Raw genomic sequence first — 17,444 nt, 5'->3', positions numbered from 1 at the left:
AAATGTACTAACGGATCACGGTCTTATATTGATTTCTTAAGTTTTATTTAAAAAAAATTAATTTCAACGATCTTTTTGAGTTTTTTTATTTTTGTTTAAATTATGATTATTTTTGATCAAAGGTCCTAAGGAATTTTCATTAATTCAAATCCATTACAAAATTGTTTTAAATTTTTTCTTCAATTCAAATCTATTACGAAAAGGTTTAAGTAAATTTGTTTTCATTAATTTTGTAAATGATTCGAAGCAATGCTAAAATATAATGAAGAAAAAGTATTTTAATTAAATTTGTATTAGAATTGAATCAACAAAAATGTCTGTCTTGATTAGCCAATAGCTATTCTAGATAAAGGCATTGATGTACTCTAGCTTCATGTCCAAAATACTATTTAAGGAACGATGTCACAGAATCCTTAAGCGTAGATCTCCTTTGGGCGAGTAAGACTCGATTCGTTCCGGAATGAATATCCTATTGTCGTGAGAACTGTATACAACCTTGGTTTTCAGAGTGCAAAGTCCTTGGGATTGATTAATAGAATTTGTATCATTTTGTATGACCTATATTGCAATCTTCACTTTATATTTCATAATGGTATTTCTCACCAATACATCATTTAGTTCGACAGTCTTTGCAGCTGTAACCTAAAACATGTAATAAACTGGCTTTTACAATATCCCACTCTAATAAATAAATACACAGAATGTTTGATTTATTAGCGCGTTTACATTTAGCACTTTTCTTATATTTTTTCACCAGTTTCTCGTACTTTACAATCTTAAAACATATTTATTGACTAATTATAAAGCTTAGAGCTCTGCATAAAGCAAAACACTCCGTGTTGTATTTACTTCAAACCACGGTATTCCTTGATGTGAAGCAAAACCCAAGCGGGAATAACCAAAGATGCACAGCACATACCACCACCGAGAATCAATTTTTCCTGATAATTATTAAAAAAAAATAAATGAAATTACATTATCAAGCACATAGAATGAAACCTTTTCGGAAGTTTACGTAACCTCTGAAAAAGCAAAATTGTAGATTTATGCAGATTTTTTTAGTACTTACGGCAAAAGAAATCTTTTGGGTGGGAGGTGATGAAATCACCGATTGGCAACGGCGTTGAACGGCATTGCGGATGGCAGGAGCCAATAATTGGGCAGCGGATCTTTGGAACATTTTCACGGAGACTTTTTCTGTAGTTGTGGTTGAACGAAGAAAAATTGGCTAACTCCGAAACAGCACGATATTTTCGATAGGCAATATTATGGTGATGCCAAGTTTTTGGTTCAATGATTTTGACGTTTAGGAGTAAACACAGGCAGCACTTATTTATGGTAATGTTTAACAGTGGTCCTTGAGCAATTTATTTTTTGTTAAATATTTAAATAAATTCTTCATGAGCAGTAAATAAGAAAAATCAATATATTCTTCTGTGTTGAATATGATATCCTTCACCTTAATATATATAAAACATTACAATGGGTTTTTGAAAAAAAAATATATTTGTTGCTAAATATATATTTTTTTTCAATTAATAAAAAATAATTTTTGAATACAAGTGATAAATCTAGTAAAAAGGTTTGTTGAAAAAAATTAACATTGCTTTTGGAAAAAATTTAAAAAATATAGTTGTAGTTAAATAATACTTTTTTTTTGTTGAAAAATTATTAAACCATAAGGGTATTCATTTAAGGTATATTCATTTAATAAAAATGGAAAATTACACTGATTTTTTTACACTTTTACACAACAAACACATTAACAAAATTCCACAAAAAATATACGTTTTTTTTTGAATTTTTTTCTTGTGTTTGTTGTGTAAAAGTGTAATTTTCCATTTTTAAAAAAAATACATTTTTGAAAACAAGTGATATATACTGCTTTGCTGAATAACAAAAATTTTTGAAAAAAAATTGTAAAAAAAAGTTTGTTGAAAAAAAATTAGTTTGTCGAAAAAATTAAAACAAATAAAATTTGGGTAAGAAACTAAATATTTCCGTTTTTTTATTGTGTGCATTTTTATTTGTTTCTTTTCAGTGTTAAAATAGTTATCAACACACTGTGCAGCGTATTTTACGGATTCAAGCAGAGTTGCCAATCATTTATTCTCTGCAAATACAACACTGCATTATGAAATAAGCTTTGTGAGCGTCATGAAACTTGGTGGCACTGTTTAAATGCTGGCTAAATTTTCATCAAAACGCAATTTTTCATGAAAACGTAATTAACGAGAAGCATAAATTTCCATTAAATAAAATTCAATAAACTTTGATATTCTCATAAAATAAAGGTAAGAAAACAAGCATTTAATAAAGTGAATCATAGAAACCAACAAAAGTCTAAGAAAAAGTAAGAAAATTATAATTTCTTATGTTGTTGTTGGTGCTTATAGAAAATTGTTCAATTGTGCAAAATGATTAAACAAGAATAAGCAATGAAAGGAGAATAAATATTCCATTTCATTAAATGTTTATAAATATTTATATATATGTACATATACATAGATATAAAAATACTGTGGATTTTTAATAATAAAAATTGTTTTTGTTATTTTTAGTTTCCACACGTTGTGGATGCAATCGCGCATCAACAGTGTACAAAAAATAAGCAAGGCCAAAGGAGTTTTGACGTCGTCCTCAAAGCAGCATAAGTAGACACAGAAGACATTATATCCGTTTCCTTTGTATGAGCAATATTTGATTTTGACTGCGCGACTCAGTTTTGAAAACCTTTGAGTGTTTGTTTGTGTGTGCGAGTTCAGTTTGTGAACAAAGACAACCAAGGACATCTTTGTTTCTTAGCAAAAGCAGAAAAAACAATAACAAACAAGAACAACAACAACCACCACTAAACACAACAATGAGTACTGCAGCTTTAACAACAGCTACGGCAGCTTTGTCTTTAGAACCATCAAGTTCAAGTGATGCTGCTGCTGCTTACCCAGTCACCACCACCACCTCAACAGCATTTTCAACAAATCCGATGGCTGGCGAGACTGCTGAATTACATGTCAATGCCTCTACTTCATCTTCTACTTCACACCTGCCTTTAAATCCCGCCATTTGTCGCTATTTTCAACGTGGTATTTGCCGTTTCGGGTCAATGTGCCGTTTTTCGCATGACTTAACCGGTGGTGAAATCATAAGCAATTCAACAACAACTACGACTGGTTCCGCCATGCCTCATGAACGTCCCAGCACTAGCCGTCACAATTGGGCCAATGCTCCCGTCTTTATACCCAAAGCAGATCACACTGGCGGCGAAGTATTGCAAACAGAAATGGAACGTTCTTGGGCTGATGTAGTGGGTGCCACTGCCTCGCGTGCTTTGGCCGGAACAATTCTAAATGTTAATGAGTCTTCATCAATAAATGAAATTTGCCCCTTTGAAGGCACTTGCCCCTATGGCATGTACTGTGCCTATGCCATTCACTTAGAACTTTGCGAAATGTGTGATCAATTTTGCCTCCATCCCACAGACGAAACACAGCGTAAAAAACATAAAAAAGAATGTCTGCAGCAACACGAACAGGCCATGGAGTTGTCATTCGCAATAGCACGATCAAAAGATAAAACCTGTGGCATTTGTTTCGACACCATCATGGAGAAGGCCGGCCGCGAGAAACGTTTTGGCATACTGCCCAATTGCAATCATATCTTTTGTTTAGAATGTATACGTAAATGGCGCCAGGCTAAACAATTCGAACACAAAATTACCAGGTAAGTTATCATTAAATTAAAGTGAAGTTATGAGTTTTTGTAATTTTGATGTTGGTTTTTTTTTTTGTAGATCTTGTCCAGAATGTCGTGTAGCATCAGATTTTGTTTGTCCCAGTGCCTTTTGGGTAGAAACAAAAGAGGAAAAGGACAAACTTTTAGGTGATTATCGTAAAGCACTTGGTATCAAAGACTGCAAGTACTTTAAAAAGGTGGGTTTTATGTTTTGTTGTTAACAGAGAAAAAAATTCTTTACAACATAAATTTTATTTTATATTATAATTTGTTGTTTATATTTCTGTTTTATTTAATATTTTCCAGGGTGATGGCAAATGTCCCTTTGGCAATAAATGTTTCTATAAACATGCCTTACCCAATGGGGATTTGGTTGATGTTGGCTGTCCCAAAAAGGCTCGTAAATTACATCGCAGTAATAATGAAATTATGAATTTACTTGATGTGAGTATGAATATTATTATATTATTATACACTTGTTATACTCGTATACACACAAAAGTTTATTTATTAGTGCCTTGAAACAGAGCTAAGTTTAATGTTGAATCATATTTTTACTAAAAGTATAAAACATAGAAGTAGAAAAGTCGTGTGTAATATGCAACCAGTTTATATTGAACAAAAAATGTGTTTGATGTTTATAAGTAAACTAAACGTTTACGTTTGATTTATGATGTAATTGTTAAAATGTTGTTAACAATTCGGCTGTGCCGAATCATGTATAAACTACACCAAAGTATACTAGAAAAATATTAAAAATAATGTAAGGTTAAAAAATTTTGTGAAAAGTTTTTTTTGTAAACTATTTTTGGTGAAAAAAAAAGTTGTAAAAATTTTTTTTTTAAAAAATTAAAAAAAAAATTTTTTCTAAAAAAAGAATTTTGTGAAAACTAATTTTAGTGAAAAAAAAAATTGAGGTAAAAAATAATTTTTGTAAAAAAAATTTTTTTCTCCCAATATTTTTTTATGAAATTAAAAAATTAAATTTATTTTTGTGAACAATTTTTTTTCCTCCAACCACTTTTTTTTAACTTTTTTAAGAAATTATTGAAGGAAAAAAAATTTTTTTCACAAAAATTTTTTACCGAATCACAAAATTTTGTATTCCGTATTGAAAAATTGGTCGTAGAACCAAAAAGTATATACATATGTATGTATATCGTGGGTTCTCATAAGATTCTAAAACGATCTAGCTATGTCCGTCTGTCGGTCTGTCTGTGTGTTGAAAACACGATAGGGCTTAAACGAAAGGAGCTGGATGAAATTTTCCACAAATACTGTCGGTCCATGATATCACCTAGACCTCATACAAATGAGCACTCATAAATATATTGATTATCCTGATAAAATTTTAGTTCTAAGTACTCATTTGTCAATAGTCTCCGTATAAGGTCCCCCTCAGAAAATTACTTGAACATTCACAATTGAATCGTTTATTTCAAAATCCAGTCAAGCGACAACAAATCTAAAATTGAATTATTGGGCGATTACTGTTTTTTAAAGTCGTTTAATGCAAACAAAATTAAATACTGCCCCCTTATTCTGGTGAAGCAAAGCCGAAAAATTCGTGTTTATTGCAGAAAGATGTCAAGTGACAGCGGCCCTATTAGCTCTATAACCCTACTTTGTTGGATAGGAAGAGTTTTATGGTAAAATTTGTCAATGGCCTATTACAAGTTTATTTGTCATTCTACTTTTGAAATTCCTAATAAAATTAGAATATTTTGTATGCAATTTACAATAGTGATGTTTGTTTGTATAGAGTTTCCGTTAGCTGACATTTGTGATATTTGTGGTCCAATTTTCAATTATTTAACAAAATTTAATTAAATTTTTTGAAAAACTTTTACTGGAGTCTATTACTATTACTTTTACCCTTAAACTTGGCTCTATTGTTTATTTATTTTAAGTTTTTTTTTGTGTTTTTTTTTTGTTGCAAAAGTTTTAGAACAATAATACTTTTAACCTAAAACTACAATTTTTAGTAAGCACAATTAAACAGTTTGCAACATTTTATTATTTGCCTTTTCAATGTTGTTGTTATTATTGTTGTTTTTTGTGTATTGTTAACAAATTCTTTTCACTGTTGTTAATTAAACAATTTCTACTCCTTTTTTTACAATTATTTTCAATATTATTTTCACCGCGCATAACAACAGGTGTGATATCCTTCTAAGCGTCTGTCAATGTTAATGAAAACTAAAAATAAAGCTTCAATTACAAACCATAAACACTAAAAAATAAAAAAAAAAATAAAATGGTTTTCAAAACTTATGTGTAGATTTTTAGCAAACATCATTGCCACCTATAAATAATAATAAAATTATAATTAAGCAATTATTGTTTTTAAAATTAAAACTGCATAAAATAAGCTAAAGTAATACTGGTAGTATTAATTAAGCAATTGATTTGTTTTAATTATTTATTTAACAAACAAACAAAATTAAAAATTTAAGTGATAAAAAAAAACTTCAAAATTGTTCAATATGTATAAAAAAAAATATTTTTGAATGAGCTATGAACTCCTACTCTTAAGGATTATTACCAGAGACCGAAAATAACTCGTTTATATACAAAAAAAACCCAACATACTAAATTTCGTAAATTTTCGAATAATTTTCTAAATACATTTTGCAAATTCTTTGATAATTTTCTTTCAATTTACTAAATATCGTAAATTTGTATAGTAAATATTGTTGAGAATTTATTATTTATCTTAAATTTTCTATAATTACCTAAATATCATGACATTTTACTTAATATCGTAAATTTTCCATTATTTGCTATTTATCGCAACTTCGAACAATTTTCACACACGTCAAGTTTACTTGATCAAGTCTTGAGTTTATAGGAGAGAGAGTAACATCTTTAAAATCTCTTCTCCTTAAGACTTGTTCAAGTAAACTTGACGTGTGTGACTAAATTATCAAAGAATTTGCAATCACACACGTCAAGTTTACTTGATCAAGTCTTGAGTTTATAGAAGAGAGAGGAACATCTTTCAAATCTTTTCTCGTTAAGACTTGTTCAAGTAAACTTGACGGGTGTGAACCAGCACTTACTTTCAATTTACTAAAAATATCGTAAATTTAATTCAGTGGAGTACGGACCTTTGCTCCTTGCAGGAGTAAAAGTAACAAATATAATTCAATGGAGTGGTGTTTATAAAAAAAACTCTTTAAAACAATTAAAACACAAAAATTGAATAAATATAAACAAAGCTAATACAAACTAATATTAAAACTAAACTTAAGATAAAAAAACCAAATGAAAAATGTGTTCCCACAGACAAAAACTAGAATTAAAAATTTTAACATATAAAAAAACAAACAAATATTTTTATAACAAAAAAGTCGCGTTGAGATTTAAAAAAAGCAAATATATTTTTTTAAGTTGTAAATGTATTTTGTTTTCACACAATTATTTACTTTTTTAACTTTGTTTTACATTTTTATAATTATTTAACTTTAATTTTTCAGTTATTTATTTCACTCACTCTTTTCATCTCTCTTTCTTTTTCTCATTGTAGATCTATCTGTATGAATTTCTTGATCAACGTGAACTCAATTTCTATGATTATATTACAAGCACAAGTGATGAAAGTGATGATGATGATGAGGATGATGATGAATAAATCATATATTAATAAAATTATTTAAAAAACAAGGTTTTTATGCAAAACTCTCACACAAAAAAACAAATACTACCTTAACAATATACAAAAATACGCAAACACACACTAACAGTTACATTACAAAAAAAATTGAAGAAAAAAAAATCATTATATTCAAAAAGAAAAAGTATTCAAAGTAAACGAAAAAATAACCAAAAAATACCAGCTAAAGAATAGTAAACAAACAAAAAATATTTATTGAAAAAAACAAAGAGTACGAAAAAAACTGCGAAATTAAAGCCCTTTGCTTGTGAAGTTGTAATAACAAAAAAAAAAAAAAAAACACAAGTAACTTAATTACTCTAAAAACAAAAAGAAATATATAAACTGAAAATTATAAATTTTAAAACAACTCTTTGAAACAGTAATTGTGAACTCTTTCTGACCCTGCCCTCTCTCTCTCAAATCACTACTCATACACTTATAAGCCCTTTAAATAAAAAAAAATCCTTAAAAAATCCACTTAATGCAACGAAGTTTTTAAAGAAATATTAAATTAATAAAACCTATATTAGAAAATTAATCCATCAGCCCCCTCCCACTTTTTCTTATGAATTTATAAAATGTTTTAGTTAGTTTTTTTCAAATACCTTATAGTGTTCCAAGTTTAGCCAACATTAAACATTTATTGCTTTATTCAAATTTTTAATTATCATTATATTTTTTCGTTTTACATTTAGTAATTTGTTATTTCTTTATTATTTTTTTTACTGTAAAAGGAATTTTCTTTAAAACACTTGAATTTGTTTTTGTTTGATGTTGTTGAGAAATATGTATTTGGCTTGTTGGTATATTTGTAACAAATGCAAAAGAATTTTTCTGAAAAATATATTGCAAATGAAAACAAAAAGAATTTTTTTTACAAAATACCCTAAATTTTTTTAAATATAAAAAGATTAAGAGTAAGAAAGATTAATCTTTTTGAATACTCAGTAATTTGATTCGAAAAAAAAACAAAAGAATTTCAAACTTTTTAATTTTCGATTCTAGTTACAGAATAATCTCACTGTTTTTGAATAAAATTTTGGTATTATAAATTTTATGGAATAAAAAAAAAAATATTTCAAAAACTAAGTTTTTTTCCTTTCAATCTCATTCGAACGACCTAGATCAATTGATATGAACAATAGAGATGGAATGGATATAAAAACTAACAGATTAAAGCTGCAGCCGCGAATAATGGAAGGTCAAGACAATTTTTAATATGATTTTGAACTCCTATGACCTTTCGTAGGCGTTGTAAATGACTTTTTAATATTCTTCCTTGGATTTGTAGCAATCTTGATTGGAACGACCAAAAAATATGAAAAATTTTTAATTTTTTTTTAATTTTGAAAATACAATCTTTTGTAATTGAATGAGGTCAAGACAATTTTTAATAGTGTTTCAAACTTCTATATAGAGTTGTCAATTTGTCAACTTATGACCTTAGTAGTCGTTACAAATGACTTGGATTTGAAAAACCAATTGATTGGAACGACCAAAAAATGCTAAAAAGTTTGAACCAACTTTTTTCATTTTAAAAAGAAAATCTATTTTAATTGAATGATCTCAGCTTGAAATAAGCTAAATAATAAAAATTTTTACAAAATTCCCTTTTAGTGGAATTTACTTATAAAATATAACCCTGTTATTACTCTGAAAAGAGGAGAATGTAAAATTATTTTGCCTCCAATTATAAGAACAGTTGATTCTGTTACCCTTTGCCCTATTTAAAATACTTTTCTGGAAAAAGAAAACTCTGTGAACGTATAACAAGTTCTTTTCCGAAAAAAGTTGCCTTAATTTTTTACAACTTAAGAATGTTGCCTTTTTTTTACAAGTATAAAAGGTAATGATAAATTTTGTGTTCTTTATGAATTTAGTAATAAAATTGCTGATATAGGAAGCAGCTGTTAAATTGTTATATTGTGATCATCAAAAGGTAATATTTTGTTAGAATGATGGCCTTTTTATAAATAATTCTTTTTCTAGATTAAAAGTTTATTTATGTTGTCAATAATCAATGAATTTTAGGAAAATCTTAAACATTTTTAAAACTTTTCTTTAACAATTTTACGATCATATTAAATGTTAGTAAAAATATGCTTTATTTACTGCAATGCGATTACTTGAATCCACATTTGCCAATGTTTTCTACAACTCCTTAATCTTGTCCAGTTTTTTATATTCCAATGGTTTTTTTTTAAAAAAAAAACTCCGAATATCTTGCCTAGATTTTTTATATTCCTCCTGTTAAGGTCTTCCCTTAAGTTTGATTGATTTAGTTTGTGAAAAAAATATTGTCGCTGACTTATGAATTATCCTCAGTAGATTTCAAATTAAAACAATTCCCTAGACCATGTGCTAGACTAAGGCTTTCATGTATGTGATCGAAATCGAGTGATTTAAAAACGATATTGATAAAAATGATAATAACAATTAATTTAGTCAACAAATGTGATAAAACAATAAATCAAATTGAATGTTTTAAAAGATCTCAAAACGAAAGTATTAAATTCATGCCAAGTCTTTTCGGTTTCAAAACGATTCCTTTTCAATATCGATTTCGCTCACATGCCTGATTATTTTAATAATTTTTGGGGAATATATACTTATGGAGATTTCGAAATTTTTAGCTTATCCTCAATTTAATATTTATTGCCGAATTTTCATTTGTTTCATTGAATTTTGAAACATATTGAAGATTCTACTTTAAATTAATTTTGGTAAAACATTTTTAAACTTTATTCGTTTTTTGAACTAGATTCTCCACAATGTTTAGCTTAAATTTTAATTTAAACTTTTTCAAAAATGTCCTTGACTATGTCAATTATAGTTTCAATGCGAAATTTTTAAAATTGTTATTTAGATTTCTAAATTTGCAGCCATTTTTTTTATTGTAATAAAATTCGAAGGAAGTTCGGTTTATAAATACAACTTTTCTTTTATTTTAGTTCAAAAATGTTAAAGTTTTTGTTTGTTGTATTAGTTTAGGAATTGAAGTTGAAAACAGTTGAATGTCTGTGTTTATTTAGTGAATTCTTAGGCGGTTTGTGATCTCCAAAATTATATTAGATTGAAGCTAGGTTGAATCGTCCTTGAGTTAAAGCCAAATACTTTACATAATTTCAAGTATTTTAAATAAAATTCCTTTTATTTTTTTATTATAATCAATCAAAATGTTTCTCTATAAATTTTTGTTGTATTTCAGTTTTATATAAGTTCTATTTTTATTTAATTTTGTCTTAAAATTTGTTTAATGTTAATTTATAATTATAAAATCTCTATAAATGTATACAACAAAAAAAAAACATTTCCAAAGCCAAAATATTGAAATTATAGAAAATTATTTTTTATTTAAAATTCTTTAATTGTTCAATCAATGTAATTAAATAATTTTTGTTCTTACCAAAAACATTTTTTAAGCTCGAATCTCTTTAAATAATAATAATAGTAATTACTTCACTAAAGTCTTCTTATTTAAATGAATTCTGCTATGATTTTCTTTTAATTGTTATTTTCAAGTAAGAGTTTGTTTAAACGTTTATGTTTTTCCTATTTAATTTTCCAATATTTTTTTATTTGTTATTTATATATTGTAGTATCACAAATAATTAATGTAAAATAAACTTTTAATTATAAACAAAAAAAAAAAACAAAACAAAACAAATAAATATATATATAAATTTAAACAAAAAACATCATACCAATCAACAAACTAAATGCTAACATTTCAAAATACCTCCAAAATAAAAAAACAAAATAATGAACCTAAATGTGTACTAAAACAAAACAATTTAAAATACAAATTTGTTAAATTTACTTTATTATATTATAAAAAATCAACAAAATCAATACTTACATATATAGTAATCTTAATTATTAGTTTTTTTTTAAATAATTTTTATTTTTTTTTAGTAATTATGAAATATATTATTATATACTAAAAAAAAAAGAAAACAAAACAAAGAAACAAATTATTATCTAAAACGTCAAAGAAAAGTTTTTAAAATATTTTTAAAACAGTGTTTAGGCTTAGCTTTATGATAATATTATATTATTATTATAAAAATTACAAACAAAAAAAAACAAAACAAAACTATATAAACTAATTAAAAATTTATAATTATGTATGTATAATGTATACCACAAACTTACCTCCTTTGAAAATTTGTTGAGATCCTTTTAATAATTTTTTTTTACACTCAGACACCAATTACTTGACAAGGCTTTAAGGAAAAAACAAACAAAATATGTGTATAATTAATACTTTATTAATATGTAGTTAAGACTTAAGATTTAATCAAAGAAACTAAAAAAACTGAAATTTGTTAAACATAACTTTTATTAAGACTTGGTTGGGATTGAATTATTTTACTAAAATTCATTGTTATACAGATTATACAGATACTAATCTATCGTTCAGAGTGTAGACTAGACTATTTATATAGACAAATGTATGGCTGACATAAATTTCTATAAAAAATTTATGGCTGACATAAATTTCTATAGAAAAATTATGGCTGACATAAATTTCTATAGAAAAATTTATGGCTGACATAAATTTCTATAGAAAAATTTATGGCTGACATAAATTTCTATAGAAAAATTTATGGCTGACATAAATTTCTATAGAAAAATTTATGGCTGACATAAATTTCTATAGAAAAATTTATGGCTGACATAAATTTCTATAGAAAAATTTATGGCTGACATAAATTTCTATAGAAAAATTTATGGCTGACATAAATTTCTATAGAAAAATTTATGGCTGACATAAATTTCAATAGAAAAATTTATGGCTGACATAAATTTCAATTGAAAAATTTATGACTGACATAAATTTCTATAGAAAAATTTATGGTTGACATGATTTTCTAAGAAATATTTATGTCTGACATAAATTTCTATAGACAAATTTATGGCTGACATAAATTTCTATAGAAAAATTTATGGCTGACATAAATTTCTATAGAAAAATTTATGTCTTATAAATTTCTATAGAAAAATTTATGGCTGACATAAATTTCTATAGAAAAATTTATGGCAGACATAAATTTCTATAGAAAAATTTATGGCAGACATAAATTTCTATAGAAAAATTTATGGCAGACATAAATTTCTATAGAAAAATTTATGGCAGACATACATTTTTACAGAAAAATTTATGGCTGACATAAATGTCAATAGAAAAATTAATGGCTGACATAAATGTCAATAGAAAAATTTATGGCTGACATAAATTTTTATAGAAATATTTATGGCTAACAAAAATTTCTATAGAAAAATTTATGGTTGACTTAATTTTCTATAGAAACATTTGTTGCTGACATAAATTTCTATAGAAAAATTTATGGCTGACATAAATTTATATAGAATCATTTATGGCTGACAAAAATTTCTATAGAAAAATTTATGGTTGACCTAATTTTCTAATAAATATTTATGGCTGACAGAAATTTCTATAGAAAAATGTATGTCAAAGGACACATCTATGGTTCAGAATACATAATGAAGACTGAAGATTAGTCTGCACAGATTTTTAAAAAATTTCCTTTTTATAAATTTGTTTAATCTTTCTATATCACTGCTATCTAACCAAGTCTCAAAATCCCAAAACGATTTCAGTTGTATTTTTACCTAGTTGTATTTTTTTTAAATGACGTTTAGTTCAGGTGTAGATTTTTATAACTTTGGTATTGGTTTAATTTGTTTTAATTGTAAAGGAATTTTTAGGTAATTTTTAATTTTATCAAAAAAGTAGAGGATAAGTTTCAAAAAATTATATGAAAAATTAGATTTGATTTGAAATTTTATTTAAATAAAAGATTGAAAATTTATTAGAATTTAATTTGATATTAATTTTTTTATAACTTCTTTGTTTAAATTTTGTTTTTAATTTTCAATCTTTTATATATATTTCAGTGATATTACAGTTTTTATAAATTCTGTTTAAATTTTTAGATTTTTTTTATAAAAATTTTGAAATTTCCTTTAAGTATTTTTTTTTTATATTATTATTTTTAAGTAAGTGCCATTTTTTCAAAATTTTATTTAAAAATTAAGCTATTTTTTATTTGAAAAACCAATTAAACTTTTTCTTTATTTTTTTAAGTTTATAATGTTTATGCAAAAGAAAAACCAAAATTAATCAAAAACTAATTCAACAAATTCAAAACAAAATAATCAACATAGAAAACTTCATACTGATAAATATATGCTAATTAAAACTTGAAAATGCAAAACAAATACATAAATATTTGAAACGAAACAAAACAAAAAAAAACTTACAAATTTTATAAACTAATAATTATAACTATGATAATATTAAACAACAAGAAAAAAACATAACAAAGTAGTATAATTATTAAAACTAACCACCCAAATAAAACACTAAAACTTAAGTATAAAACAAAACAAACCAACATGTAGTAGGGACTAAAAATATTTAAAAATACAACTTTTAATAACTTAATAATTAAATAATTTGCATAACCCACAATAAAGACTTCTTTTTATCTTTTTAATTTAATTTAACAATAATTAGACAAAACCATAAAATACTTAACTAATTCTACAAACTATTTCTTAATTAATTAATAAAAAATATATGAAAACAAAACAACCAACCAACAGCCTTTCAAACTAAATAGTAAATATATTAATACACTTTGTCTATATAATTTTTAAAAAAATGTTTAGTTTAAATTTTTTTATTAAAAACTGTGACTAACGATTTATTCAATTAAATAAAATGTAATCATGTACTCTGTATGTATTTGAAATTTAAATAGCTTCCTTTTGTAAAACTGTTACTATATACATATTATATTTTTTATAATAATATTTGTTTTTATTTTAAGTTTCCATTATTATGATTTTTTTTTAAATATTTTTTTTTATAAAATAATTTTTAGTTCAATTTTCCTGAGAAAATCTAAAAAAACACAACAAAAGCGACAAGGAAAGTTTCAGTTAAAAAAAAAGAAATTAACACAATTCTGCAAGGATTTTAAGGTTTTAAGTTAAAATCTGTCAAAACATTTTCGAATTTCCATGTAAAGGGATTTTCATTGAATTCATTGAATTTAAATAAAACAAACTGTTTTATTTAAGCTTTTTTATTCGTTTGAAAGGCCTATCAATGTCAGTATGTCTGGAGTATAACATCTTGCAAAGGTCCGCCACTGTTTAGCTGAGTGGCGAACATCTGAAATGTCAAATTTTCCATGACTCTGGCGAATAAATCATGTTGAATTCGATCGATGGTGGCATGGGTTAGATTGGCTTTGAGATACACTGTGGTTTGTGGCTTATTCGCATATACCTGAGACTTACGAAAGCCACATTTGAGATAATGGCATTCAATATCGTGCAAGATCGTACGATTGGCAGAATATCAATTCGTCAGCTTATCGTTTTTGGCCCCTGACTCTTTGTGACGGCCCAAGTGAAAATCTATTACTTTAGATTGCAGATGTGCTAATTTCTGAACTATCGAATCAATGCCTTTTTTAGGAATAGCAATTGGCTACTCACGCCAGACACGGGAATATCCACGGGGTGAGCTAGTATCCATCAAATGACTTTTCCTATTCTGACCTTCTCTATATTTCTTTTACTCGTTTACTCTATCTGATTCTCCTCTTCTCTTTTCATCTTTATCTGGCGCTCTTTTATTTATTTTTCAGGTAACCCAAAGCGACCTTTTGTAGGGGCCTAAGTGAGCTGTTCATTTTACTGTTCTTTTTTTGACGGCTGTCTGTTAACCTAACCTAAACTATAATCTTCAATATAATCTCCTAGTTTAAATATAGCTACGTTTCATCTTCAACTTTGATCTCTTCAACTCTTCCATTTGAAGCTTAAATAGTGCAAACATTTCACCTTAAAAATTGTTTTAAAATCTGCTCAATTTGAGATTCATGTATGACCTTAAGTTACAATTGAACTTTAATTTGTATTGAATGTACAGCCTTCATAAATCTTCAACTTTGATCTCTTCAATTTGAGGCTTAAATAGAGCAAAAATTTTACCTTAAAAATTGTTTTAAAATCTGCCCAATTTGAGATTCATGTTTGACCTTAATTAACTTACAATTGAACTTTAATTTGTATTGAAAATACAGTCTTAAAAAATCTTCAAATTTGATCTCTTCAACTCTTCAATTTGAAGCATAAATAGAGCAAACATTTTACCTTAAAAATTGTTTTAAAATCTGTCCAATTTGAGATTCATGTTTGACCTTAATTAACTTACAATTGAACTTTAATTTGTATTGAAAATACAGTCTTAAAAAATCTTCAAATTTGATCTCTTCAACTCTTCAATTTGAGGCTTAAATAGAGCAAACATTTTACCTTAAAAATTGTTTTAAAATCTGTCCAATTTGAGATTCATGTTTGACCTTAATTAAGTCACAATTGAACTTTAAATTGTGTTGAAAATACAGTCTTAATAAATCTTCAACTTTGACCTTTCAAATACAGCGACAAACGATCTTCAACAACAATCTTTCAATGTCTTTAATTATATACTTTAACCTTAATTAATCTGTGATCAAATTTGGATTATAATACAATAGGAACAGTTGATTCTTTAATGATAAAAAGGCACTTGTTTGAAAAAAACTCCTCATCCGGAATCTTGTAAGAACGAAACTTCTCCTCTTAACCGCTATTGTTGTGTTTAATATACTGATTAAAAATTAATCGAAAATCGATATATAATGTAAAACATAGTGATATAAACAAGACAAGAAAATAAAATTTAAAATATATGTATAAAAAGAAAAATACTTTTTTTGTTTTGAGAAAAAAAAACAATTTAAAAAATATGTGATCTTAAAGTTTATTATTAAAAATAATTAAAAAAAAAAACAAAACACAAACAATAAGCCAAATTAAAAACAAAAACTCTTAATAAAAAAACTTACACATTTTGAGAAAAAAAATACAAATCAAATCAATTATTCTAAAAATATTATTGAAAGAAAAAAATCAAGAATAAATACAAAACTAAATTCAATAAAAAAAATACAAAATAATATTGATGTGTAGTAAATAAGTTTATAACTTAATAAAGAAGGAAAAAAAGGTAAACAATTATAAATAAAGCACTATAATATCAAAGGTCAAAGGTCACTGCTAAAAAATTAATAAAAATTATATTTAAAACCCAGTTGAGAAAACCTACTTTGGGAATCAGTAATTATAAATGAAAATTTTTTATTTCTAAACAGGGGCTGAATTACCACTTCCGATATCGAATAAAATTTATCGTAATTTTCTTATTTGAGATATCGAGCAAGAAATTTATTACATTTTATTATAATTTCGATATCCAAATTATTTTTCGTTCGATCACGATTGCGTTGATTTAGCTCCAGATTTTTTTTTATAAAAATTTCCTTTCATATTCATATTTAAATTTTCTATGAAATTTTGTTTAAACAAACATTAAAATAAAATAAAAATTTCATTTTGAATAACAGCTTTTACAAATAATTGTAAAGCATTTCCCAATACTGTAACTAACTATTATTTAAACGTTAGATTAAATAACTGAAGTTTATTTCCTTTTAGAAATTGTATAACTAAAGCTTAAACTTTCGTTTAAATAAATTGATACTGCTCTGCTTAATATAATTCAAATGACCTTTGACCTTTTTGTGTATTTTCTTTTCTTTTTAAATTCTTAAAACTAAATTGAAACTATATGGAGACCATTATTATAAAATTTGGCTTAAAAGCATAAATATTTATATATATATATAGAATTATATAATAAAAACAAACAATTTAAACAATAAACAAATATGTTTTGTTAGTTGTATGTACTTGAAACTTTTTAAAAACAAAAAACAACCAACCTTACTATTTTTGTATTTTAGTTGATAAAAAAAACAAAACAACATTAAAAAAAAACAAAAAACAAATTAAAAAAAAAACATTAAAAATCATCACCATAAAGTAAATAAATAATAATAAAAAAAAACTAAAAATAACACAAAAAAACCGCGCAAAAACACCAAAAATATTCTGAGTTTTTATT

At 25.5% G+C, this 17,444-nt stretch overlaps 2 protein-coding genes across 2 annotated transcripts; one reads left to right on the top strand and one right to left on the bottom strand.

Annotated features, from left to right (window-relative positions):
- Window positions 1–704: 704 nt before the first annotated feature.
- Window positions 705–1,282, bottom strand: LOC135953865 (uncharacterized). Its single transcript, XM_065503887.1, has 2 exons — window positions 1,070–1,282; window positions 705–941 (listed from the first exon to the last, which is right to left on the bottom strand). The coding sequence occupies exons 1-2, from the start codon at window positions 1,178–1,180 to the stop codon at window positions 846–848; spliced, it is 207 nt and encodes a 68-aa protein (XP_065359959.1). The 5' UTR covers window positions 1,181–1,282; the 3' UTR covers window positions 705–845.
- An 870-nt stretch (window positions 1,283–2,152) lies between these two features.
- On the top strand, window positions 2,153–17,427 carry Mkrn1 (Makorin 1). The gene is made up of 5 exons (XM_065503189.1): window positions 2,153–2,294; window positions 2,562–3,723; window positions 3,794–3,932; window positions 4,042–4,179; window positions 7,265–17,427. Exons 2-5 carry the CDS (start codon window positions 2,864–2,866, stop codon window positions 7,367–7,369), a joined length of 1,242 nt encoding a protein of 413 aa, XP_065359261.1. The 5' UTR covers window positions 2,153–2,294; window positions 2,562–2,863; the 3' UTR covers window positions 7,370–17,427.
- The last annotated feature ends 17 nt before the right edge of the window (window positions 17,428–17,444 follow it).

This window comes from Calliphora vicina, chromosome 3, assembly GCF_958450345.1.
Source record: "Calliphora vicina chromosome 3, idCalVici1.1, whole genome shotgun sequence".
In the NCBI taxonomy this organism is placed as follows: Eukaryota; Metazoa; Arthropoda; class Insecta; order Diptera; family Calliphoridae; genus Calliphora; species Calliphora vicina.
Note: the sequence above shows the minus strand (reverse complement) of the source record. Positions and strands in the feature narration are given on the sequence as shown.

What these genes read in the sequence shown, in the direction of transcription:
- Mkrn1 (XM_065503189.1), top strand. Translation starts at nt 2,864, where the DNA reads ATGAGTACTGCAGCTTTAACAACAGCTACGGCAGCTTTGTCTTTAGAA. An exon ending in TTCGAACACAAAATTACCAG is followed by an intron (nt 3,724 to 3,793) that starts GTAAGTTATCAT and finishes TTTTTTTTGTAG; the next exon opens with ATCTTGTCCAGAATGTCGTG. An exon ending in AAATTATGAATTTACTTGAT is followed by an intron (nt 4,180 to 7,264) that starts GTGAGTATGAAT and finishes TTCTCATTGTAG; the next exon opens with ATCTATCTGTATGAATTTCT.
- LOC135953865 (XM_065503887.1), bottom strand. Translation starts at nt 1,180, where the DNA reads ATGTTCCAAAGATCCGCTGCCCAATTATTGGCTCCTGCCATCCGCAAT. An exon ending in CCCAAAAGATTTCTTTTGCC is followed by an intron (nt 942 to 1,069) that starts GTAAGTACTAAA and finishes AATAATTATCAG; the next exon opens with GAAAAATTGATTCTCGGTGG.